Consider the following 25,076-nt stretch of genomic DNA (forward strand, 5'->3'; position numbering starts at 1 on the left):
TTAAAGGTAGAAACTCGAATGGAATTTAATTACCAGAGTGTATATTCAAAGATTAGTTCAAAGCATTGTAATACCCGTAGTTGTTAGGTAACTGGTTATTGTTCAGGACAGTGAGTGTGTGTGATTGATGATGCCAGCGTGTGCCCGGCAGCAATAGAAATGCTAATAAGGCTGTGTGTAAGGAGGACAGCCATCAATACTTTGTCAGCAGCTTGTAGCCAAGTAGTCTTCTTGGAAAGACATGATCTGTAATCAAAGAGGAGTTTGCGGAAATAGCAAACATAGGCAAAAAATATTACAATAAGAAATAGTGGTCATTGCTTTCTTTCAGGGGAGGTTTCAGTTACATCTTATTAATGACATCTGTCTACCCTGTTTAAGTGTGTATACAGCCATGACGGTCTATTATAGGATGAGCAGGAGTTAGTGGTTCTCTCCTTCATTTCAAGGCTGGTTTTATAACCAGCACTGAGTGAAACATCTTATATTCAATTGGAGACTCTTTGGATTTTATATTTAAAGACCCTGTGTCTTTTTAAATTCAGCAAACAGTGTGACCTGCATAAGGATGGTATGGTATGCATGGAGGGCAGAAGGAGTATGTGACTTTCTTCTACAAGCAGTTGAGAACATGTATGACTGCTTTATATTTATTTGCCTTAACATTCTTAGAATCTAAGTGTAAGCCATTGGGCACGTGACTGTTGGCATGAACAGCTGTAATTAACTACTAGGCTTGTTCCTGTTCATTTTGTTTTCTAGCAGCTTGTTTGGTGTGTATTCTAACTCAATTAGACATCGCCTGTCATCCAGGGAAAGCTAGTGACATGGAAAAGAGAGCCACAGAAACATGCCAGGGTGGGCAGAGAGAGAGAGAGAGAGAGAGGAGAGAGAAAAGCCTGTGACATAAACAAAATAATCTGTGACTTAAAAAAAAGTTGTATTTGCTTAGGTAATATGTTTACATGATTCAGAAATCAGAAAGTATTAAAAGGTGTACTGAAGAGTCTACCTCCTGTCCCAGGGCTTTTATTTGCCTAAATTCTTCACACTTCACCCCATGCAGATAATCATTATTATTATATTCCATATGTATTCTTCCCAGGAGCCTCTGTGCACACATAAGCAAATACAACAGCTGTCATATCATGCACACTATACTGTAGCTTGCCCTTAAGAATATATGTTGGAGATCTTTTCATATCAGTATACAGAATGTTCTCCATTCCCTGCTCCCTTAAAATCATGTGTATCTGTTTGGTTCTCCCTTGTGTGCGTGTTCCATAATTTAGTTAGTCCCCTTATTGAGGATTAATGGACATTGCTTATGTTAAATAAACTTGTTTGTTCCTGTTATTTTGTGCATATGCAAATGTATGTTTAGACTAGATTGCAATCAGTAGTATTTCTGGGGAAACAGGTGATGGAAGATATTTTAATTCTGATATGTATTTCCCCGTTGCCCTCCGTAAGGGCTGTGCCAGTTTATATTTGTGTAGCAAGTACATGAGAGTCTGTCTCCTCACAGTCTGGCTAGCAGGGTGTTACCAGTTTAGATATTTGCCAGTTTGAGCATATATTCTTGATGTGACTTTAATTTGTATTTTTCTCCTTACGGTTTTATTTTTCACATTTTAGTCTTTGTCCTAATATTTTGGAATTTATTTTGGCATAGAGTCTAAGGTATGGATGCAGCTTAATTTTTTTTCTAGATGACATCCCACCACTCTCAACAGAATTATCAAACAGTTTATCTTTCTCTCCTATTTTGCAGTGCCATCTTTATCGTAGACTGAATTCCTGAAAAATAATTCATAACTGAGAGTGGCTGCATTATTCTGTACAGTTAGTTCTCATTGTTTCATTCTTACACATCACACCCAGCTGTGAATCTGATTGATTAGAATGGTTTTCAGTGACTGCTGCTTGTGACGATGTACCTTTAAATTGGAACTAAATATTTCCCTAGTCTTTAATCTAACCAATCCCAATCATACAGAAAAGTTGCAAGTACAATATTAAAAAATCTCTTTTTCCTTGAGTCATTTGAGAATGTCATCAAGTTATGCTCCATGAACCCCTGACACTTGAGCGTGTGTTTCTTACAAAGGACATATTTTCTTACATAACGGAACAGTTCAACAATCAGCTGTCAAAACCAGCCTCAGTACATTGTTACTGAAACCCCATGCCTGTTTAGGTAGTTGTTCATTTTGTGTTGCATCTAGTAGTCATGTTTCTGTAGTCCTTTGCAAAATTTGGAACAGTTCTTCAGTGTTTCCTTGACTTTCATGACCTTGACCTTTTGAAAATTTACAGGCAGGTGGTTTTGTAGAATGTTCCCCCATTCATGCTTGTATGGTGCTCCCTTGTTACTAGATTCAGACGAAGGATCTGCTCATTGCATCTCGTTGCAGGCATTATTCAATTTGTTCCGTTATTGGTGTTCACTCTGATTACTTGATTAAAGTTGGGTCTACCAGGCTTCTTTGCTTTAAAGTTACTTTTTATCCTTTATAATTGGTGGGTATTTTGTGAAAAGGTGCTTTGTGACTATGAAAATACCTTGATCCTCAGTAATTGTTCAGTTTATTCATTTATATTTATATCAGCCTGGATGTATGGTTTCCTGTTTTATTCAGTGGGTTATAATACATTATTATCATTTTATATTTTGATTTTCAAATTGTTTCAGATTCAGCCAGTGGGAGCCTTTTCTGGATAGTTTCTGTGTGTCTTTCACATGTCCCTGTCATTCTTTGAGCACCTTCCTTCGGGTATAATAAATTGTTCCAGACTTCTCCTCCTTAGAGGCAGCGATTGTTACCGATTTCTTGTATCTTTCCTGAAATGTATTAATGTGTGTACATTTTAGTTTTTGTGAATTTGATTTTAATTTTTAAAATTAAAAAAATTCATTTAAGGCTAATATATATGTGAAAGAATAAAAGTTATAATTGTACATACAGTTCAGGGAATTAACTATACATTGTATGTGTTCATAATATGTGTAGAGTTCTATTCACTAGTACTCATATCAAGAAATAAAATGCCAGGGTGCCTGGGTAGCTCTGTTGGTTAAGTGTCTTGACTCTTGCTTTTTGGTTCAGGGCGTGATCTCAGGGTTGTGAGATCCTGTGTCTGGCTCCACGCAAGCATGGGGCTTGCTTGAAATTCTCTCTTCTTCTTCCCACCTTTCCCTTCTCTTGAAAGAAAGAAAGAGAGAAAGAAAGGGAGGGAATGGAAGAAATGCTGTTAGCACTCCAGAAACTACCTTCCTGCCCTCTCCCAGACACTACCTCATGATAACCACTGCTGTGAGCTCTACCATCATAGTTTAGACCTGCCTGCCTTTGAACTTCATGTGCTGTGATACTTCTGTGTCTAGTTTCTTTGGCTCAGCATATTGGTTATGAGATTCATCCATGTTTTTTTGTGTGGCAGTAGTTTATTTTCATTGCGTAATATTGCGTTGTATAGATATACTGCAGTTGATCTTAAACTGTTAATGAATATTTGGACAATTAGATTTTAACATATCTCCTTCAGTAATTGAGCAAATAAGTATATTACAAATCAGTAAGAAAATAGACTATTGAGCAATACAATTTAAAAATATGAGCTAATTCTAATAAACAGAACACTATACCCAGTGACTGAAGGATACACATTCTTCTCAAGTCCATATGAGATATTAATCAGAAGTGATTGTGTTAGATCTTAAAGCAGGTCTTAACATATTTCAGAGGACTGCAGTCATAGAAAACATTCTCTGACCACAGTGGAATTAAGAATCAAAACCAAAATGACTACCTAGAAAATCCACAAATGTGTAGAATATAGTGATACATTTTTAAGGCTTAAATAAGAAATCACAGTGAAAATTAGAAAATATTTTACTTGAACGATTATTGAAATTATGACATATCACAATTGTAGGTTATAGCTAAAGCTAAACCCACAGGTAAGTTTTTAGCTTTAAATATATATAGGAATGTAAGAAAGGTTGAATAAAATCAATAGTCTAGGTATCTGTATTAAGAAATTTTAAAAAGAACTTAAGATGAAACCCAAAAAAAGAAAGGGAATAATGAAGACAAGCATGCAAATTACTGAATTAATAAGGAAACGAGGGAAGATAATCACCAATTTCAAAAGTTGTTCCTTTGAAATGACTGATAAAACTTAAATTCCTATAAAGATAATAAAGAAAAGGAAGAATAAAGACAGCAAGTTACCAATACAAAGAATAAAAATGGAATAATATTACAGATCCTATAGGCATTATTAGTAAGATATCAGAAGAACATTACGGGGGCGCCTGGGTGGCTCAGTGGGTTAAAGCCTCTGCCTTCGGCTCAGGTCATGATCCCAGAGTCCTGGGATCGAGCCCCGCATCGGGCTCTCTGCTCAGCGGGGAGCCTGCTTCCTCCTCTCTCTCTGCCTGCCTCTCTGCCTACTTGTGATCTCTGTCTGTCAAATAAATAAATAAAATATTAAAAAAAAAAAGAAGAAGAACATTACGAACAGCGTTATACTGATAAGTTTGAACATTTAGCTGTGGCGTCAAACGTTCAGAGTAATTTAGGTCATTTGAATTGAAGAGTTTCAGGGGTACCTGCGTGGGTCAGTTGGCAGAGCATGCAGCTCTTTGTCTTGGTGTCCTGAGTTTGAGCCCGATGTTGGGGTATTGTTTACTTCAACCAAAAAAGTTTCCTGTGCCTTAGGTAAACTTGCACAGACATGAATAAGAGTTCACAATTTATCAGGAAAATTTACGAGCAAATTCTGGTCTTGTGCATGGAGGTAATCTGTTTTACTTAGAATGAGTGAACTAGGGAATCAGTGACTCACGCAAGTGTAATGCTGAATAAACAGATTGCAGAAGTCAGAGTACAGTGTCATTTATGAAAGTGTAAAAACTAAAAAACTCTGTTATGTTTTTAGTGCTGTATGTGTATGAAGTAGAAGCATAAAGGAGTGTACAGGAATGAACAACAGTAAATTCAAGGTAGTGGTTCCCTCTAGGGGGAGCAAGAGAACCTTGTCTAAGTGGACGGTACAGGAAGCTTCTTCGGGTTTGGTAGTAATGTTTTATTCCTTAAAATAAGTTTCATACATAGTACATTATGTTTAAACCTACTGCCTGTGAAGTGTTTCATAATAAAGTCTTCAAAAGAAAAATAATAAAGAAGATAGAAGAACCTTTGGGTGTTCTTATGAACAAAGCTCAGCTTTAGCTGAGAGACAGAGACATACGCTTGGGTTTTAGTGTTCGTGTGGATGGAGAAATTGGTGTATGGATTTGGCAAGGTTATTTAGACCCTTCTCTGTCTATATGAAGCAGTCAAGTCATATAGTAGATGTTTTCCTGCCATCCTCAGGTGCCTTTGGGAAGACTGCTAGTTTTAGGGGAAAATAATACCCCAAAAGACTACGTATCGTATAAAAAATTACTTGCTTAGGGGTGTATGGTTGTCGGTCTCTTGAGCAATGTCTGATAGAAGCAATGTCTCATAGAAGCTCATTAAATATTGGTTACATGATTTGAGGAAAGTATACTATAAAACTAATTTGAAATTATTTTCCTTTATTATTGTAACTATGATCACTATAACCGCTATCTATGTTCTGGAAGTTTTAGGAGACCATATAATGTCTCAGCCCAGAACTTTTATCTAGTAAATTATTTGATTTTAAAGAGTTTGGGATTGTTGTTTGTAGTAGTCTTCAACAATAATTAGGGGAAAACATCATAGCCAACTCAGAGTTGTTTCTCTCGTATTCACTTCCGTCTGAGTTGAGATGGAGGAAGGAATTTAGATTAGGATGTTTCTTTTATAGCTTTCACTGGTGCAAAGCTTTTTTAACATCGCAGATTCATCACTTCTAAAAGAAGGTAGTCTTTTTGTGGTAATGGAAACATTCCCTATCTTGATGGTGGTGATGGTTATAAAACTAATTGAAACTGTAAATATGTTAATTTTATTGTGTATAAATTATGCCTCAATAAAGCTGATTTAGAAAAAAAAGATGAACCAAACCCAAACAGTAAAACAAAACCCAGAAGTTAAAACTCGTTCCTCAAAAAGGATAGAGGATGAGGATTTTAAAGAAAAATGTCTTAATTAAAGGAAACTAACATTTATATATATTGTGTTAGTGGTTGAATGTGATGGGGAATCTTTTTCACCGAAATTAAACTATTTTAAAATGAACTGTGGCTCTCGGGTCATGTGTTCTTTGATTTTTTTTTCTCTCGTGTGTTTTGTGTGTGTTGTGGGTTTTTTTTGGTTTTTTTTTTTTTTTTTTGGAGTAGCATTTCCTCAGCTCAGCTCACACTTGACTACACTGATGGATTATCTGGGGATTAACTAACCCTTCTCATTTCCTGCTTTCCATTTCTCCTCTCCAACAGACCAGTGGGCCTTTGTTGTCTGGCATGTGGACTGAGATAAACTATCAAGGCATGTTTGTATTAGAAAAATGGTTGTAGATGGAACAGTTATAAATAGACTAACAGGTATTAAAGGTTAGTCTTTGTTTAGGTTTAAATCAAAAGGAGAGAAGAATAAGATGTTTAAGACAAGACAGACAAGTTCACGTCAAATGAACTAGCAAAACAAGTTCTCCGGGTTCCTACTGATTTTTTTCTTTTTTTTAACCAGACTGTTTGAATTTGTTTATTTGCAAGTTGGAAATGTTTGCCAGCTGTAACTGTTTTCCTGTTATTATACAGGCTGACTTTATACATCGATGGTGATTTCTAAGCCTATATCAGTGCTCTTTGAAAGTACAAATACTTAATTCTAAACATCTTTGTGTTGCTAAAAGGTATTTTACTGCATTACCAGCTCTGTAGTTTTGCACTTTAATTCAGAAAGCAAAGGTACTAAAAGGTTATTACCTAGAAAGGAATATTGCTGGAGTCACATAAAATAAGCATGTCCATCTTTACAAAAACTGATGCTTTTGATATAGTACTGTAAGCTGAAAGTCCTTCATTTTTCTTTATTAAAAATTTAGTGTTTCATGGTGCTACTTTCCTGGGGTAGGAAGCAGCACCACTTTTGAAATGGTCACAGAGTTGCCTGGAATTTTGGATGGCTGCATGAAGTTATTGGGGCCACGATTTTATACTTGCACACTTTCAACTCTTAGAGGCTCACCATTGTTTTAAAGTACAGTTTTTTTTAAAGTGTAGATTTATGCATTCTTGTTTGAATCAAGTTTTAAATATTCTTGATATAATGAGCTCAAATTTTACTTTTTTTTCTTTTTTAAAGATTTTACTTATTTTTTAGAGATAGACCATGAGTGGAGGGGCTGGGGAGAGGGAGAAGCAGGTTCCCTGCTGAACAGGACCCTGGGATCATGACCTGAGCCAAAGGCAGATGATTAACCAGCTGAGCCACCCAAGTGCCCCGAGCTCAAATTTTAGGAAGAAAATTACTTTAAACTGAAATGACAACCTTCTTATCTAGATTTTATTCCCTTTAACAAGAGTTTAACTTCCTGCTCACTATTGGAACGACTGATTGCATAAATAATAAATAGTCTTCTATTATTTTTTAAAGAATTTATTTATTTATTTGAGAGCACAAGCCGGTGAGTAGGGGGTGGGGACAGAGGGAGAGGGAGAAGCAGACTCCCCACTGAGCAGGGAGCCCAATGTGGGGCTTGAGCCCAGGACTCTGGGATCATGACCTGAACTGAAGGCAGATGCTTAACCATGTAACTTACTGAGTCACCCAGGCACCCCCAGTCTTCTATTCATTTTTTTTTATTTTGAAAAAAATTTTAATTAGATTTGATTTGTTTGACACAGAGTACAAGCAGGAGTAGAGGGAGAAGCAGACTTCCTCTCTGAGGAAGGAGCCTGATGTGGGGCTCAATCCCAGGACCCTGGGATTATGAACTGAGCTGAAGGCAGACTCTGAACCCACTGATCCACCCAGGCACCACACACCCCCTCCCCTAATCATCTATTCTTAATAAGTATCTTATTTCTAAATGAATGCGTGCTTTCAAATCTCCATTCATGGTTCTGTTTGGGGAGCATGATTACTTACTTCCATGGTATAAACTACTAGCATCAAAAACGAGGGCATCTGGGACTTTCTATAGCTTGTTCATTTCATTCCAGAGAGCACCTCTTCTCAGATTTACTCCATGGGCAGGCAGGGTGAGACTGTTTGCATAATTATGCGAAGATATCATTTGCCTTTTTCATTCTCCTTTTAGGAGTGTAGAGTGGAGTTTTATAAGGGCTAAATGATGTGTAATATTTCAGTAGATTGAATGTAACTATCTGATATGAGAATCTGTTATCTTAAGCCATACATAAGAAAATGTATGTATTGGGGCTCCTAGGTGGCTCAGTGGGTAAAGCCTCTGCCTTCGGCTTGGGTCATGATCCCAGAGTCCTGGGATCGAGCCCTGCGTGGGGCTCTCTGCTCAGCAGGGAGCCTGCTCCCCCCCCCCCCCGCCCTCCGCCTGCCTCTCTGCCTACTTGTCATCTCTGTCTGTCAAATAAATAAGTAATAAAATCTTTAAAAAAAGGAAAATCCTACCTACAGAACGCCATTACCATTAACCTCTTAAAGCACTGACCAGTTACTGCTATTAACCTGCAGCCTCTTCTAGCCACCCTCCAGTACTTCCTGCTCTCCCTGCCAAACTCCTCAACATTTTCTCAGCGACCACAATAAAAAAATCTTAAAAAAAAAAAAAAGAGAAATGTATGTATTACTTGTTTCCTAAATTTTGTTTTAAAATTTTGTTATTTTTAATGTTTTTAAAAAGATTATTTATTTATTTATTTGACAGACAGAGATCACAAGTAGGCAGAGAGGCAGGGGGAGGCAGGCTCCCCTGAGCAAAGAGCCCAATGTGGGGCTCGATCCCAGGACCCTGGGATCATGACCTGCGCTGAAGGCAGAGGCTTAAACCACTGAACCACCCAGGTGTCCCTGTTATTTTTAATTTTTTTTTAAAGATTTTATTTATTTGACAGAGTGAGCAAGAGAGGAAGCACAAGCAGGGGGAATGGGAGAGGGAGAAGCAGGCTTCCTGCTGAGTAGGGAGCCCAACATGGGGCTCGATCCCAGGACCCTGGAATTATGACCTGAGCCAAAGGCAGACACTTAATGAATGAGCCACCCAGGCGCCCCAATTTTTAGTTATTTTTTTTTTACAGTTATTTATGTTAACATATAGTTAGGTTATTATTGTTAAATGATTTAGTAAAAAATACCTTGAAAATTTTTAATTTTTATTTTCCAATATAGTAAATATTGATAAGATATAGTCCACATAAACAAAAGTTCTTTGAATGCCTCAGTAGTTTTGAAGAGAGTAGTCTAATGAGTTTGAGAACCACTTCTATAAAACATTTGTTGACTCAGTGAACTCTTTTCAAGATATTTCAGCATCTGTTTCTAATAACAAAATCTGTGTGATGTGCCTTTAATCATGTTAGTAATTTTTGTTTAAAAATTAAAGTGATCATTTGTTTCATTTGTGAAACTTCCAGAGAAATTTGGAAACCTATAAAAAACCCAGGTTTTAACCCCTCTTCCTGTGACTTCCTTTTCACCACTACGCCATCTGACACTGTTGGTTTGTGATAGAGCTCTCCAACTTTCCTGGCTAGGTCATGTAGAAGAAGTGAGTAGCATCACTGCTGCCGTCACAACCATCAACAGAGAACAACCAAAGTATTGGAAAGATGTCAAATTTTATATCAGCTTGACTTTTTAAAAAAGAAATTCACCAGATTGTTTAATTCCATTTAGTATGGATTAAAGGCAATTTGGCAGTTTCTTAAAGTGCTGCCTGTGAATAGCTGTTTTTTCCTCCATTGTGGGGGAAATATTTGGAGCCAGATAGAAAATTTTTATAAATTTATCTGATAAAACCATAGCTACTAGAAAGAATTATAAATTTATCTGATAAAACCATAGCTACTAGAAAGAATACTGGCTTTTAGTAAGGAATTTATTTTGGGTTTGGACAGTAGATGTTGGTGATTTAACTATAGAGTCACAATATATCTGTGAAATTTCATCTTCCTAACTTGATCCTGTCAACCCAAACTTGAGACCTTTTATTTATTTTTATTTATTTATTTTTTTAAAGATTTTATTTATTTGTCAGAGAGAGAGAGAGAGAGCGCGTGTGCGCACAATCAGGCAGAGTGGCAGGCAGAGGCAGAGAAGCAGGCTCCCTGCTGATCAAGGAGCCTGATGTGGGACTCGATCCCAGGACCCTGGGATCATGACCTGAGCTGAAGGCAGGGGCTTAACCGACTGAGCCACCCAGACATCCCACTTGAGACCTTTTAAATCCTGAATCTGACATTTAGTATTTGTCACGATAATATACGTATACATGTGGGAAATGACAGGAATGCCTTGTAGTTTGGTATATCTCTTCCAGTGTACAGAGTTTCCCTTTAAGTGTAGCTTACTCACGTGTATATCACATGAACTTGTTATTTACTCTAAGAAGACAAGGAAAGTGGACACCACCTGCCAACCCTGCCTGCTATCTTACAAGGGAGGCCAAGAAGTAGGAGTCTTCCCAGGTGGCACCTGTGCTCAGTTTTGGTCTCTCCACTTCAAATAAAGGAATCTCTTGTCTCAAAAATTGTATTGTTTCTACACAGTGTAATCCTAGATAGACAGAAAATGCCTTAATAAACTTGGATTCCATAGTTAGTAGGTGGAAGATGATTTCATTTTCATGTACCTTTTTGGTCCTACCAAAATATCGACTGACTTTTGTCCAGATTAAACTGTAAAAAATAGGGGCACCTGGGTGGCTCAGTGGGTTAAGCCGCTGCCTTCGGCTCAGGTCAAGATCCCAGAGTCCTGGGATCGAGTCCCGCATCGGGCTCTCTGCTCAGCGGGGAGCCTGCTCCCCCCCTCCCCCGCCTGCCTCTCTGCCTACTTGTGATTTCTCTCTCTGTCAAATAAATAAATAAAATCTTAAAAAAAAACTGTAAAAATAATTAACCTAAAGACAGAAGTTTAATAAATAAGACATCATCAAAAAAACAGTGATTTTTAGAAATGCTTTCTGATCATTAAAGCATAGGTTTCAGTACACTTTTGGTTGCATCATCTTTCTGGGGATTTATATGTAAACAGTTACTTGCACAGCTCGGTTGTAAACACTGTAAAATTCATCTTCACTCCCAGAGAACCACCTGCTTGCTTCACCTGATTCATCTGATACAAGGTGGTTTAAATCCTCTTACAGGATCTAGATGCTGATGCAATCTCCTGAAACATTCTTTTGGAGTGAGGTGCCGTGGGTTTGGAAAATGAGCTTGCAACCTTGATTCTGGTGCCTGCAGCCAGTTCACACCTTAGTCAAATGGATATGTTCTGTCTCTCGGTTTCTTTCCTCTATTTATCTTTTTTTTTTTTTTTAAGATTTTATTTATTTATTTGACAGACAGAGATGAGATCACAAGTAGGCAGAGAGGCAGGCAGAGAGAGAGGAGGAAGCAGGCTCCCCGCCAAGCAGAGAGCCCGATGTGGGGCTCGATCCCAGGACCCTGAGATCATGACCTGAGCCGAAGGCAGAGGCCTTAACCCACTGAGCCACCCAGGTGCCCTTCCTCTATTTATCTTTAAAGAGAGTTTTCATTATGCTAGTTCTGAGTAGACTCCTTTGTAGTCCCAGGTTATGTCCATTTGGAAATGCCAATAAATAGTAGGCCCTGACCACATTGTCTGCCCCTTCTCCCTTTCCCTCAGAGTCAGAAATATTGGAGCCAGTAAGACTGTGTCCCCAAGGTCTTTTGAGGGCAGTCTTCCCAATAGGCATGTCTTTGCAGGTGAAGGTGGACCCAGCAGGATTGGAATACCACTTTCAACTTCATTATTGTTACTATATTATTATTATTCTTTTTAATTGTCCCCCGCCCCCCCTTTAAACTGGATGTGTGGAACACTGAAAAAGCGGATATTATGTCTCTGGCGGGTCATGACTGCATCCCCCTCCGCCCCAGCTTGGTGTCCTAACACCCCTTCAGTTTGTGTAGATATATCTGAAATATACAGTAAACTTTAATATTCATATAACTTTTTAAAAAAAGACTTTATGTATTTGAGAGTGACAGGGAGAAAGAGAGAGGGGGCAAGGGAGAAGCAGGCTTCCTGCTTAGCTGGGAGCCCAGTGCAGGACTCTTGTCCCAGGACACCCGGATCATCACCTGAGCCTAAGGCAGATTCTTAACGACTGAGCCACCCAGGTGCCCTTCATATAACTCAACCTTATCGCCACATTGTGGAAATGCATGAAAAGTTTCTTCAAAAGGTATTTTCTTAAACCATCTATTATACAAATATACTTCTTTTCCCCAAGTTTCTGGAAAAAACTTGATTCGCTATTTTGGCTTTCGAAAATAAGAATTTTGGTCTGATTTCATCTGACTCTGAATCTAGATTTTCCATTATTCGAAATGCAAGCTCTCAAGAACTGAGCAGTTAAAAATTTGAAGGAAGGGGCGCCTGGGTGTCTCAGTAGGTTAAGCCTCTGCCTTCAGATCAGGTCATGATCCCAGGGTCCTGGGATCAAGCCCCGCATTGGGCTCTCTGCTTGGCAGGGAGCCTGCTCCCCCCTCTCCCCCCTCCCTGATTCTCTGCCTACTTGTGATCTCTGTCAAATAAATAATTAAAATCTTTAAAAAACAATTTTTTTTGAAGGAAGTTCCCCAATTATTACCTCTAGCAGATTGTTTTGAGTTTGCCAAGTTTTTTATGTGATGGTATCCATCTTTATATCTTGTTTTGTTGTCTTTGGCCTGATCCTCTGTCATATTTGATAATGGTGGAGAGATAGTGGGACTTGTTTGGAGGGCTTTCGGAGCCCAGATGATATCTACCAGGAGCTGATAGGTGATTGATGGGATAAAGAAAGTCTTTCCTATATAATGCAGGTGAATTTAAAATTATTGTTGTTCCCATCCTGCATTGGGGTCCTCCTTCATATTGTATAAAACAATCTCTGCATTTGTCCTGTTGGTCATGTATGACCACACCCCCCCATACTTCATTTTTTATTTTTTATTTTTATTTATTTATTTTTTTTATTTATTTATTTGATAGAGAGAGAAATCACAAGTAGGCGGAGAGTCAGGCAGAGAGAGAGAGAGAAGCAGGCTCCCGCTGAGCAAAGAGCCTGATGCGGGGCTCGATCCCAGGACACTGAGATCATGACCTGAGCCGAAGGCAGCGGCTTAATCCACTGAGCCACCCAGGCGCCCCCATACTTCATTTTTTAAAAAAAATATTGAATTAAAATATTTTTTCAGGTGATATCAAGACTGGTCCTAGAAAGATTCAGATTGGCTATTTAATCAATGGAAGTACTTTATTAATAATCATGAAAGATCTCTAGGAAGGGAAATTTACTTCTTGACCTTAGATCTTAATGTTTATTTGGGATGGTCACATTCTGTGCTGCTGATAAAATGAACCAGTCCCTGCAAACAAGCAGCTTCCTGTTTGCTTTCCCTTTCTCCTGGTCTACCTTTGTCAGTTACCTCATCCTGAATGTTTAATTTCAGTTCTGACTTTTTAGTGCTTTACTTTTCAACCCATTGTCTGATATTCATTGGCTCTACAAAACCTCCTATTCTGTTCCCAGGCACCCTACATTAGGCTTTTCTAAACCCAAGTAGGGGTGAGTTTTGTCCTCAGTTAAATTATTTCCTTCAATTCAATATTTTTTTAAAAAATGAAGTATGGGGGGGTGTGGTCATACATGACCAACAGGACAAATGCAGAGATTGTTTTATACAATATGAAGGAGGACCCCAATGCAGGATGGGAACAACAATAATTTTAAATTCACCTGCATTATATAGGAAAGACTTTCTTTATCCCATCAATCACCTATCAGCTCCTGGTAGATATCATCTGGGCTCCGACGTTAACGTCCCTTTTTTCAGAGAAATCCAGGCCAATGATGGGGAAGAATCCATTAATTTAATCCAGAATCAGCTGCTCTCCTTGTTTACACAGTCATCCTGGGAAACCTTACTGTAAGCACATTGGACACGTTCCTAAGTGTGGTGTTTTTTTCTTAGAGCTGGTGCTTCCTGCTCTCTGTACAATCGGTCAGTCAGTTAGAGCTCTCTCTCTAAGACAAAATGGTGGGAAATTATTTACTTCTCCTGGCCTCTTCTCTGTACCCAGAAATATACCCCAGGGTGCCTTCACAGGTGAAGCTTCTCACCACTTCCCTCTTCATCCAACATTCTGTTAAAATGTATCATTTATAACCGCTTTGACCTTTATGAAATTGTACAGTTCATCACTAGTTGGTAATGAGGCCTGTTTGTTAAAAATACTTGATCTGCTGCCCAGATTGTTGCAGAAGTGGAGATCCCCCCCCCCTTTGCTACGTGATTTATTTTTATGTTGCTCTTAACCAGCTTCAATTTCAATCTGTGGAAAAGCAAAATATTTAAGTAAACCTTGTGTAGCTTCATTCCTGTCTGCATTGGCAAAACAATGGTAGTGATAGCGAGCACTTTATTGAGAGCCAGTTCACTCTACTCATGTTCATTTACTTAACCCTCACGACTACGTGTGGTAGCAGCTGTTACTTCCCCTCATTTTATGTTGGAGAGAAGTGAGACTTGGAGAAGTCATCTGCCCAAATCAACTTGTAAAACCTTGATTCATACTTAGGTGGTTTGGGCTAAATCACATGATCTCTAAGCTTACTTTTATTTTTGGTTTTCTGTGGTTCTGAGCAGCCGTCTTTGTCTAATGAATAGTGGGAAGAACTAGGAGATACCCTGTGGTTAATACTGGGTAGCATCTGTTTCTGAGGCAGCTTTGGGAGCGTTGACTGGTGGTGGCGGGTGCGCTGCTCTCTTCCCTTTTGCTGTTCTTCACTGCCCAGCAGCTCTGGGGAAAGATGGCATTTTAATTAATTTGTCAAACCTCTTTAGGATGGTAATGTTAGCTGATGCCATTATGTTGATGTAGAGAAAACAGGAGGGGCTCTTCCCAACCCCACTTTATCTACTGGTTTTGTCTGGGGAAGAAATCTAGATATAAGCATATAATATGAAATGTGATCCTAGAAATAAAGTTCTCCCCTTCATTTGTCAGATGGCCAGGAGACTCTACTAAGGTTTTCCCCAGCTGACTAGTGATTGCAGACAGGACTAGAAGGCTAGATTATTTAATTTTAGTCTAGTACTCTCTGAAACAGCACACTACTTCCTTTTATAGATGTTTAATCTTTAACTTACAGGCCTGTTTAGGAAGCTTATGTCTGGTACAGCTACTTAACGTTTGTTCAAAACTTTTGTTTACTTTGAATCTACCTTTTGTTCTGTTGTATTAGGAATTAAGAGTCTGGAGGCTTTTTTTTTTTTTTTTTTTTAGTGCAATGCTGCCGCTCTCTGGTGATTAGGTAGTACTGCATTAAGATAGCCAATAGGCTTTCAACTGTGTTAATTAACTGCCTCTGGTATTAGGAGTTACGAATCTAGGCACAGATAACCAGAGCAGTAGTTTTGTGCATGTGTGTGATCATTATGAGGGTCGGAAGTTAACATAGGTATTAAACCTCAAAGGGTAGCCAGAATTGCTGGCTTGGTTCTGAAACATAGACATTGTATAGTTGCTAATTAAGGTACGTTTTAAAGCTTATTTCTGTTGTCCCTCAGGTTTTCAGACATCTTAGGTGTGTTAAAGAAATACATGGAAATATAGATTTCAGAACATGGTTGCTAAGACTGCTGGTAGATCTGAACTCCTTTGAGCCTTGTTAAGTCGTTCATTACTGCGAGCATTGAGGCGTCCATTAGTAGTTAAGGGACTGCAGATCCCTGTCATCTCCTGTTCTCATTAGAAATAACTCTTGTGATTCTCAGCAAAGTTCTTGACATTTTTCTGTGAAGCACCGGTTATGGTCACCTACTAACAGAAAACTGAGTGCCTACTCAGGTCTGGGCCCTTTTCCATCTTTCTTCTTCCAGTCATCTGTTAGGTAGGTTTCAGTATTCCCGTTTTACAGAAAAGGGGAGTCTCAGAAGATCTTATTAACATGCCTCCAGTCGTGTATCTAGGAGGTGGTGAAGATGGGGTTCAAATCCAACTTTTGGCAGACTTCACCGTGCTCTTACCTACATTCCATGTTCTCTTCTGGTAGTACTTGAACCAGGTTTTATTCTCACCATTCTGGTTCAGCTTTCCTTAAAGAGGAAACTAAACTGTTAGACCATTGGCTTTCAACTGGGGTCGGGGGAGGGGAGTAATTTTTTCCCCTCAGGGAACATTTGACTATGTGTGGAGACATTTCTTTGGTTGTCTCAGTGAGGGAGGGGTGCCCTAGCATTTAGTGGTCGGAGGCCAGGAATGCTGCAAAGCATCCAGCAGTGCACAGGGTAGGCCCCCACGACAGACTCATCTGGACCAAATGTTAGCAATGCTGAAGGTGAGAACCTCATGTAGGACAGCGCATTAACTTTGGCCAGTTTATTCTTTGACCTCCAGACAGCTTCCGCCCCTCCCCCTGGTTTGCCTCATCCTGGCGGCGCTGTTTATCACTCTGCCTTGGAGGGAAGCTAGTCTTTTAGCTGCTTTCTCATGAGCTGGTGTGTTGTCCCTTATGGCCTGTGTATTTGGTCAGCAGTAGAGATCGAGAGCCCCACTTGTCCAGAGGAAAACCCACTAACTCTGCTCTGTACCACGCAGAACACTTTCCTGTCCCGCATGCACACGGACTGTGGGGATGTCTTGTGCTTCCTCCCTCTTTACTCCAGCTTTGTGTCTTCTTCAAGTCTCCTTTGCCTAGAAAGAATCTGTTGGAATCTTTCCCATCTCTCGCCCCCACCCCAGGTTGGATGTTATCTCCTTCATAATCCTCTGCAGGGAGTAATTACTCTTGTGTGTAAAGTCTTGGCATGGAACGTTTATTCTTTTTATGTAACATTGATTCATCCTCGTTTCCCACCTTTAGTATAAACAGCATAGAATAGAAAAGAGCAAAATGGATAAAAACTAGCATGTACGCATTAAGTAGGTTTATTCTTTGTGTACAGTCTGTTTTATTCAAACCAGTAGTGATGCCCTGTTTCTGTAGGCCTGTGTGCTTTACACAGTTAATTATAAAGTATGAACCCTGGTGTTGGTGATAACTCGCTGTAGATTAGCACTTCTTCACATGGGAGTTCATCAGGACTTTTGGCGGTTCTTTGTTTCTAGTAGCTTAAATGGCTTAAATATTTTAGTGAAGGTTTTTGTTGGTTTTTTGGGGGAAGCCTTTCTGGCCTTTTAGTAAAGACCATATACATACTTCTCATTTAAGCAGAAAGCCTCTTACTTTATTAAAGAAGACTTCTTTGACATATTTTAGACTTGGTCATCTCCTTCATAAACCTGAGATGTGTCTTGAATTTTAGTTCTGTTTCATTTCTGACTCACCTCTGACTTGTGATGAGAAGGTAGACACTGCTAAGAGGAATGATACTGCATTCACCTTGGGGAGGTGTCTTAAGGCCCTCACCTGGGTTATGAATTATTTTATGAGGCCTTGGGAAGCCTTAGTACACTGCCGTGTTTAGCTCTTTCACAACCAGGTGCACAGAGACATTCTCCCTCAGGCTGTAGACCCATAGTCTTCAAGTAGACATTATTTCCTCCTTTAATCTTTGAATGAACCAGGAACAAAATTAACTTTTGGGGATAACATGGCTCAGTGTCCCACAGACTCTTAGGGGCCCCTGATCATCATAAAACTCTATTATTCATACATATTTATGGACAAGTTGATCCATTCTCTGGAAATTCAAAGATAAATAAGATAGGGTCCCTGCTCCATGGACTGCTGGTACCTTTACTACGGCCCACAGTTGATGTGTTAGTTGGCTGCATAGCAGTTCCTGCAAGTCAGGTGGCCGAACCGGGGAGGGGGATGTAGTTCAGTGTGGGAGATTGGGACACCTTGGAGAGACGACTTTGTGCCAGGCCTTGCAGGGTAAGTTTTTTCTAACTTATTGCCCTTTAAATGGCCTGGACACTGTGCTGACAAAATTTACGAATTTTTAGCAAAATGATTAAGAATTCAGATAGAAGGATGTGTTCATGTAGTTTTGTATAGTTAATGCTAAATAACACAATATTGAATGAATTAGTTAATCAAACTCAGGAGATGTATAGGTTCATGTTTGGTTTCCTTTGGTTTCTTGGAATAAGTGTTTTGAGCGACAGGATTAGAGGGTGCTCTGGCTGGGATTAAAAACACCTTTGACTTCTTCATTGACTTACGTATTTTTGTGGTCCTGGGGGTAATTGTGAGTTCTCCCTCTCTGCCTCTCCACCTGTTTACAGGGGCTTTTGATCATGGGTATGGTGTATACCTCTGGGCACCCGGAATCCTGTTCCTAATGCTGTTAGATTTTCCTTTTCAGAGTAAGAGGGACCATCTACTCATGAACGTCAAATGGTACTACCGCCAGTCTGAAGTTCCAGATTCTGTGTACCAGCATTTGGTTCAGGATCGGCATAATGAAAATGGTAAATAAGTCCTAGTTTGATTTTACATTTTCTTAGCTTTGGACAAGGCTGTTTCTAAAGACATTCACTAAATGGAGATAACCACTATGAAAAATTGTCTCTGAAAAAGCTTTTCACAACTGAGGACATTACTGGAATATTTATTTATTTACTTTTGCTGAGTTCTTTCATTATTTTGCATTAAAAAAAAAAAAAAAACAACCACAGAGATGTGCCAATAACATCTTCCCCTTAAACTTGGAGTGGAGAGAGGTCTCCTTTGGAAATAACAGTAATTTCATTTTTTAAGTTGCTTTTTCTCCCCTGATGATGAGATAATAATACTTCAAACATGAAGGTTACATTTTATTTCTTTTTTCCTTTTCAATAATCTGTGTGATTGCATTTCTGCATTCAGGGCTGTGAACTTCAGTTTTGAAAGCATGGCTTTTCTGAGTGGTTTGGAATTTAGTTTGCGTCTTGACTTTCAGAATAATCAGGAAGGTAGTTCGGAGCATCTTTTATTTTCTCTTCCTCTGGCATTGTAGTTTCTACCTAATAATTTTATTGGCACATGAGATATGCATATAAAATGTGTATTGCATTTGTTCAGATGTATAATTGTGCATTTTTATTGATTCTTCTGAGCAGTGCTGGGCTTCATGCTAGCTGATACACATTTGTTACCCATTAATCAAAGTGAGTTAGAGTTTGTCACTGCCCACTTTCAGGTGAGGAAAGCAAGGTAGAGATGCTCAAGGACTTGCCAGGTGACACGTCTTCTAAGTGGTCCCAGCCAGGCTGGGATCCAGCTTGGTTGGCCCTTGTGTCTGTACTTTTCCACACTGCTTTTGGTGATAGGTTTTGAGTCAACAAAGCAGTAATCAAACACCGTTTTGAAGAATGATGTTCAGGGTTTTTTTTTTAAACTTTTTCAAAGATTTATTAATTTATTTGAGAAAGAGAGAGCGAGAGAACACAAGGAAGAGGAATGGCAGAGGGAGAGAGAAGCAGGCCTCCCACTGAGCAGGGGCCCAGATGCAGAGCTTTATCCCAGACCCTGGGATCATGATCTGAGCCAAAGGCAGATGCTTAACTGACTGAGCCACTCAGGAGCCCCCAAAGTGAAGTTCTTTTATAACTCACTAGTTTTTTCTTTCTTTGAAACTATAAAAATTCCTGTTAAAATAGTTAAATTATGGTTCCTAATTAAAAGTAGTAACTTGGTTATTTTTTTCAACAGAAACAGTGGGATTTCACTCCATCCTGGAATATATAGCAATAAGAAATTAAAATGGAAGGATCACTAAATAGTTCCATAGTTTAAAAGTTTGTTAAAATGTGATGGTTGTTTTTTCTCCCTTCCCCCCACTTTTTTTCATTAATTGCTTAATGCATTTCAGCAAAGTGTGGGTAAAGTATGTAAAACATACCCAACAGGATCCTTTGTTCCTGTTATTATTCCTCCTAACCAGACCTGGTTATTTATTGTACTTTGTGTAGTGGCAGGTGAACCTGAAAGAAAGATTTTGCAAAAAATTTCCTAATTGTTTTTGGAGGCTCAATTTTAATATCTTCTTAATTAATTATTTTGACAGACTCTGGAAGAGAACTTGTCATTACAGACCCAGTTATTAAGAACCGAGAGCTCTTCATTTCTGATTACGTTGACACATACCATGCTGCTGCCCTTAGGTAAGTGCCAGAGCCATGGTCTTTCCTGCAAAGGAGCAGTCCTCGAGCACGGGAGGTAGAGATTCTAAGCTATCCTAATCACTTTCGATAATCAGGATATTAACCAGGCTACTCTTACGGTCTCAGTAAGCTCACACGCCAGGGTTAACTTTGTGGATTATTGGCATTTGAGAGGTTACCTGTATTTTCATTCATCTGAGTGGGGGAAAACAACTTAAAAAAGTTTTTTTTATACCTTCTCTGTAGTTTTCTACCTCTGTTTCCTTGTTAGTATGCTGGTGTTGAAAACTAGTATCCTGCCACTGGTTGCTAAAGTATTTAGGATGGAGTGTAATTATGGTCTGCAGATTATTTTTTAAAGAATCAGTTAACTTCTACTAGAAAAGATAGAGAAATGGGTGACCCAAGTATGGCAACATGTACTTGGGAGTCTAGGCAAGTTTTATAGGAGTGGACCTATTCTTCTGATGTTTTGTATGTATGAAAAATTTCCTACCAAAAGGCTTTGAGTTAGGGAGAATATATTGAAGATTTTATTCTGAATAAGGAGGTAGTATTACATGTTAGGATTAGGCAATTACGTGAAAAAGTGGCTATAAGCCACTGCTTTTGAACTTTATGGTATTTTCTGTCCTTTTCAGGAAAAGAACACTGAGATCTATATTCTGGTTTATTTTGTATGTAAGTGGAAGACTTTGGGCTTCTTAAGTAGTAGGGGAAGTAAAACAAGTAATATTCATATAACTCTTTTCCAACCAGAAAGAACAAAGTGGTGGAAGACTACTTTTCTTTTTTAAAGAATACAGTTGGAAAAAAAAGTCATAGGGATTTGCTTGCTTTTAGCTTAACTATAATGAGATAAAATAGTTTCTCTATTACTCATATGGTATTCAGTAAAACCATCTGGAGTCTCTTCTGTAAAGCTACCGAGCTAAAGCCAGTTATTTCAAGGCAGATTAGTAGTAACTTTTAGGGCAGGTTTGGGTAGATGATTTGGGCCAGGTCCTCTTTCATATGGTCCCCATTGTGTAGCCGCTCTGCTCAGCCACTGTAGCACAGACGTCAGAGGAAACGTGTAAATAAATGAGGTCACCTATGCATAAAACTTTACTTATGGACACTAAATTTTGAATTTCATTTAATTTCCACATGTCAGGAGATACTACCTCCTCCCCCCCCCCCTTTAAAAAAATTTCTTTCTTTAGGCTTTTTAAAAAATTTTTATTTATTTATTTGTTAGAGATAGAGAGTACAGGCAGGCAGAGTGGCAGGCAGAGGCAGAGGGAGAAGCAGGCTCCCTGCAGAGCAAGGAGCCTGATGAGGGACTCTATCCCAGGACCCTGGGATCATAACCTGAGCCAAAGGCAGCCACTTAATGGACTTAGCCACCCAGGCGCCCCTCTTTAGCCATTTAAAATATAAAAACTATTGTTGGTTCTGGACTGTATAAAAATGGCCATGGGCCAATCCCTGCTCTGTGGGAAGGGGTGTGTGTGGTTAGATTTGGCCTCTTACAGGACTTCCAGATAAATATAGAGAATTCCTGTGGTGTTTTATAAATGTCTTCCAAAATTCCCACTAGCTTTCTATGTCTTTGTGGCAGTGACTTTCCAGTATTAAACTCAAATGCTGAACAAAGCAAGTTAATGGAAGGATGGATGGATGGATGGATGGAGCCATTAAATTATTTGTGAAGACAAGTGTCTTGATTCTAGCATTCTTTCCTAACTTGCTATATGCTTTCCCCCTCCTGTTTCTGTTTTGTTTCATTGGTTGAGGTTCATGATTTTAAGCAATGTAGAGTGGAAGTTAAAACAAATAAGTATGTGAGACATAACTCTGGTTATTTAACATGTTTTGATGTATTTGCTTAAAATGAATATATTTAACTATTAGTGGCTCTTCAGATTCGTGGAGTCATTTTATACTATTTTACCCTTTCTATTAGGAAAAAAAAATTTTTTTTAACGATTTTATTTACCTACTCGAGAGAGAGAGAGAGACAGAGATAAAGAAAGCATGAGCAGGGGATGGGGCAAAGGGAGAGGGACAAGTAAACTCCCCACTGAGCAGGGAGCAGCCCTGTGTGCACCTCTATCCTGAGATCATGACCTGAGCTGAAGTCAGGCACTTAACTGGCTTAGCCACCTGGGAGCCCCTGTTTTACCCTTTTTAGAGGAACCAGTTGTCCCACATAATTCCAACTGGACCAAGTGATTTAGCTAGTTTATAATCAGACACTTTCTGGAGATGCTTAACCACGTGGTCATTGCCCCTTCCCTGGCGACCGAAGGGCTAGCGTGCTGATGGTAATTCTCTGTCTTGTTTTCACTGTGGATGTGACTAGAACCCTTACAGATGAGTCCTTTCTTCCTTTTTTAATTTCCTTTTTCTTTAAAGATTCTTAAAAAAAAAATTTATTTAAGATTTTATTTATTTATGACAGAGAGAGATAGCAAGAGGGAACATAAGCATGGGGGAGCTGGAGAGAGAGAGAAGCAGACTCCCCGCTGAGCTGGAAGCCTGTTATGGGGCTTGATCCCAGGACACTGGGATCATGACCTGAGCCTAAGGCAGATGCTTAATGACTGAGCCACCCAGGCGTCCCTTCCTGTGGTATTTTCTTTGAAGTGGCCATGAGGTGGTTTCATTATAGCTGTTATCTTAAATTTGATTTGTTAGCTCTTTGGGTGACCTGACATGGATTTTTTTCCCCCCAAAGATAAGCGATGATAGTGGTCACATAATTATTGAACTGGCCCAGTAGGTGCTCAGTAAATACTTGCACACGTATTAACATTTGTCTGCATCTGAGCTCATATGTATGGTTCTTACCATTACTTAGGAATCTTGCCTGGTTCTCAGTTTTAGAGTGCTTGCTCTGAGATCATCTCCCATAAAAGCAGCATTGAATGGTGCCCCCCTCAACCCCAAGTCTCTCTTTGTTTCTTTTCTCTTTACCAAAACTAGATTACTTTGATTTGATTTAATTTAGTGATTAATTTATTTAGTTTTTAAGGTTTTATTTGAGAGAGAGTGTGGAGCTGGAGGGAGGGGCAGAGGGGCACACAGACTCCCCACTGAGCATGGAGCCTGACATGACCTCGGCCCCTGAGATCATAACCTGAGATGAATTCAGATGCTTAACCAGCTGAGCCACCCAGGTGCCCCTAGAATACTCTAATTTTAAAATATGGCAGGCGGTGGTAGTGAATTAACCTTTACTTTTTAAAAAGATTTTATTTATTCATTTATTTGCGAGAGAATGCCAGTGGTAGGGAGGGGGAGCAGGGAGAGAGGGGGAGAGAGAGCATGATGTGGGCTTGACCCCCTGACCCCAAGTCCACTACCCAAGCTGAAATCAAGAGTTGGACACCCAATTGACAGAGCCACCCAGTGCCCCAATCTTTAACTTTTCTTCCACAAAGTTTTTTAACTTTTCTTTAACTTTTCTTCCACAAAGTTTTTTTACCACAAAGAATTTTTTCTTTATAGCTATAAAGCAGTTCTGCCAAAAATAAAATCAGTTTTGAAAGAGACAAATAACATAGTCCATAGGCACATGAAAGAGGATCAAATGAACATGGTGGAAAACGTGGAGGAGAAATAAGAAAAAGAAAGACTGATGGTGTTAGTGCTTAGCACCCTTCTTGTCAAAGATCAGAGTGCTCAGTGTGTGGGTTCATGGGGCGCAGTCAACCTGCGGGGGCTCCTGCCATTGCGCTCCCTCAGGAGGAAACCGCTGTAGACATTCTCTTTGAAGCTGGTGCTAGAGTTGTGTTACAAGGGAGGGCAGCTCTTTGTCCTCTGGCCCTGATGAATCAGACAGAAGACAGAATGCCTCGACAGCCTGTTCTGTGTGGAGATTATAGTATTTCCCTGTCCAAACTAAAAGTCACTTTCAGAGGAGTCTGTGGGTCCATTGGTCACAGAAACCTGTGTTGAGATCAGCATTACTGCTTGCCTGCCGTTTTTAGATTCTTGCCTTGGCTGTCCCTCATCCTTGCCTTTCGGGCTTATGTTCTGCTGCTGTTTGATTTCTTCATTATGTTTATCTGTAGCCTTACAGTAAAGTTTGTATCTTTCAAGAATATTTTTGAGTGTTCTTTACTCCTTGGTATGTGTTTTTGGCCCATGCTGATGAAATAGAAAAAAACACAGATCGAAATGAGAAGACTTCAGGTTTTTCGTTGTTGTTTAAGATTTCTTTATTTGAGAGAGAGAGAGAACATGAGCACATAGTGGGAGGAGGTGTAGAGAAAGAGGAAGTGGGAGGGGGTCTCTAGCAGATTCCCTGCCCGGTGTGGAGCCCGATACGGGGCTCCATCTCACGACGCTGAGATCATGACCTGAGCTGAAACCAAGACTTCAAACCGACTGAGCCACCCAGGTGCCCTGGAATGAGAGGACTTTAATTTCAATCTGGGCTCTGCCATATAATTTTGTGATCAAATCAAGTTTGTTAACTTTTGAGCCATCCTTTTGACAGACTTACTCAGAGCCATATTTTTAAGTGACAGAACCCTGAACCACACATCTTCTGGTTCTGCATCCCCTAAGAGAAGGGGCGTGAAAAAATCTCTCAGAATGCCTCATACTCAGTGTAGCGTGAGTAGTGCTTACAGTCATTGAATCTGAAGTGGTACGTAGAGCATAAAAGGCAGAAAAGAAAAAGTGAAATTAAATGTAGTTCTGTACCAAGTTATCAATGGTACATTACTCAGATTTATTTTATTTTTCTGTTGCCTCTTGGCTGAGTTGATTGAGTACTTCAGGTATGGGAGGAAGAGTTTAGCTTGAGGAGATGTCTCCAGGTGCTCTAAGAATGAGCAGGTAAACCTGCTCTGA

The 25,076-nt window shown here is 39.4% G+C and overlaps 1 protein-coding gene across 4 annotated transcripts in view; it reads left to right on the forward strand.

The window, feature by feature from the left end:
* Positions 1-25,076, forward strand: part of RERE (arginine-glutamic acid dipeptide repeats) — a 425,011-nt gene that overhangs the window by 237,873 nt on the left and 162,062 nt on the right. For all 4 annotated transcript variants that reach the window (XM_032360657.1, XM_032360659.1, XM_032360660.1 and 1 more), the window contains 2 exons: positions 18,449-18,554; positions 20,132-20,228. In XM_032360657.1, the coding sequence (XP_032216548.1) occupies positions 18,449-18,554; positions 20,132-20,228 (203 nt within the window). The remainder of the gene's footprint in view (positions 1-18,448; positions 18,555-20,131; positions 20,229-25,076) is intronic.

The sequence above is a fragment of the Mustela erminea genome, chromosome 10 (genome assembly GCF_009829155.1).
Source record: "Mustela erminea isolate mMusErm1 chromosome 10, mMusErm1.Pri, whole genome shotgun sequence".
In the NCBI taxonomy this organism is placed as follows: Eukaryota; Metazoa; Chordata; class Mammalia; order Carnivora; family Mustelidae; genus Mustela; species Mustela erminea.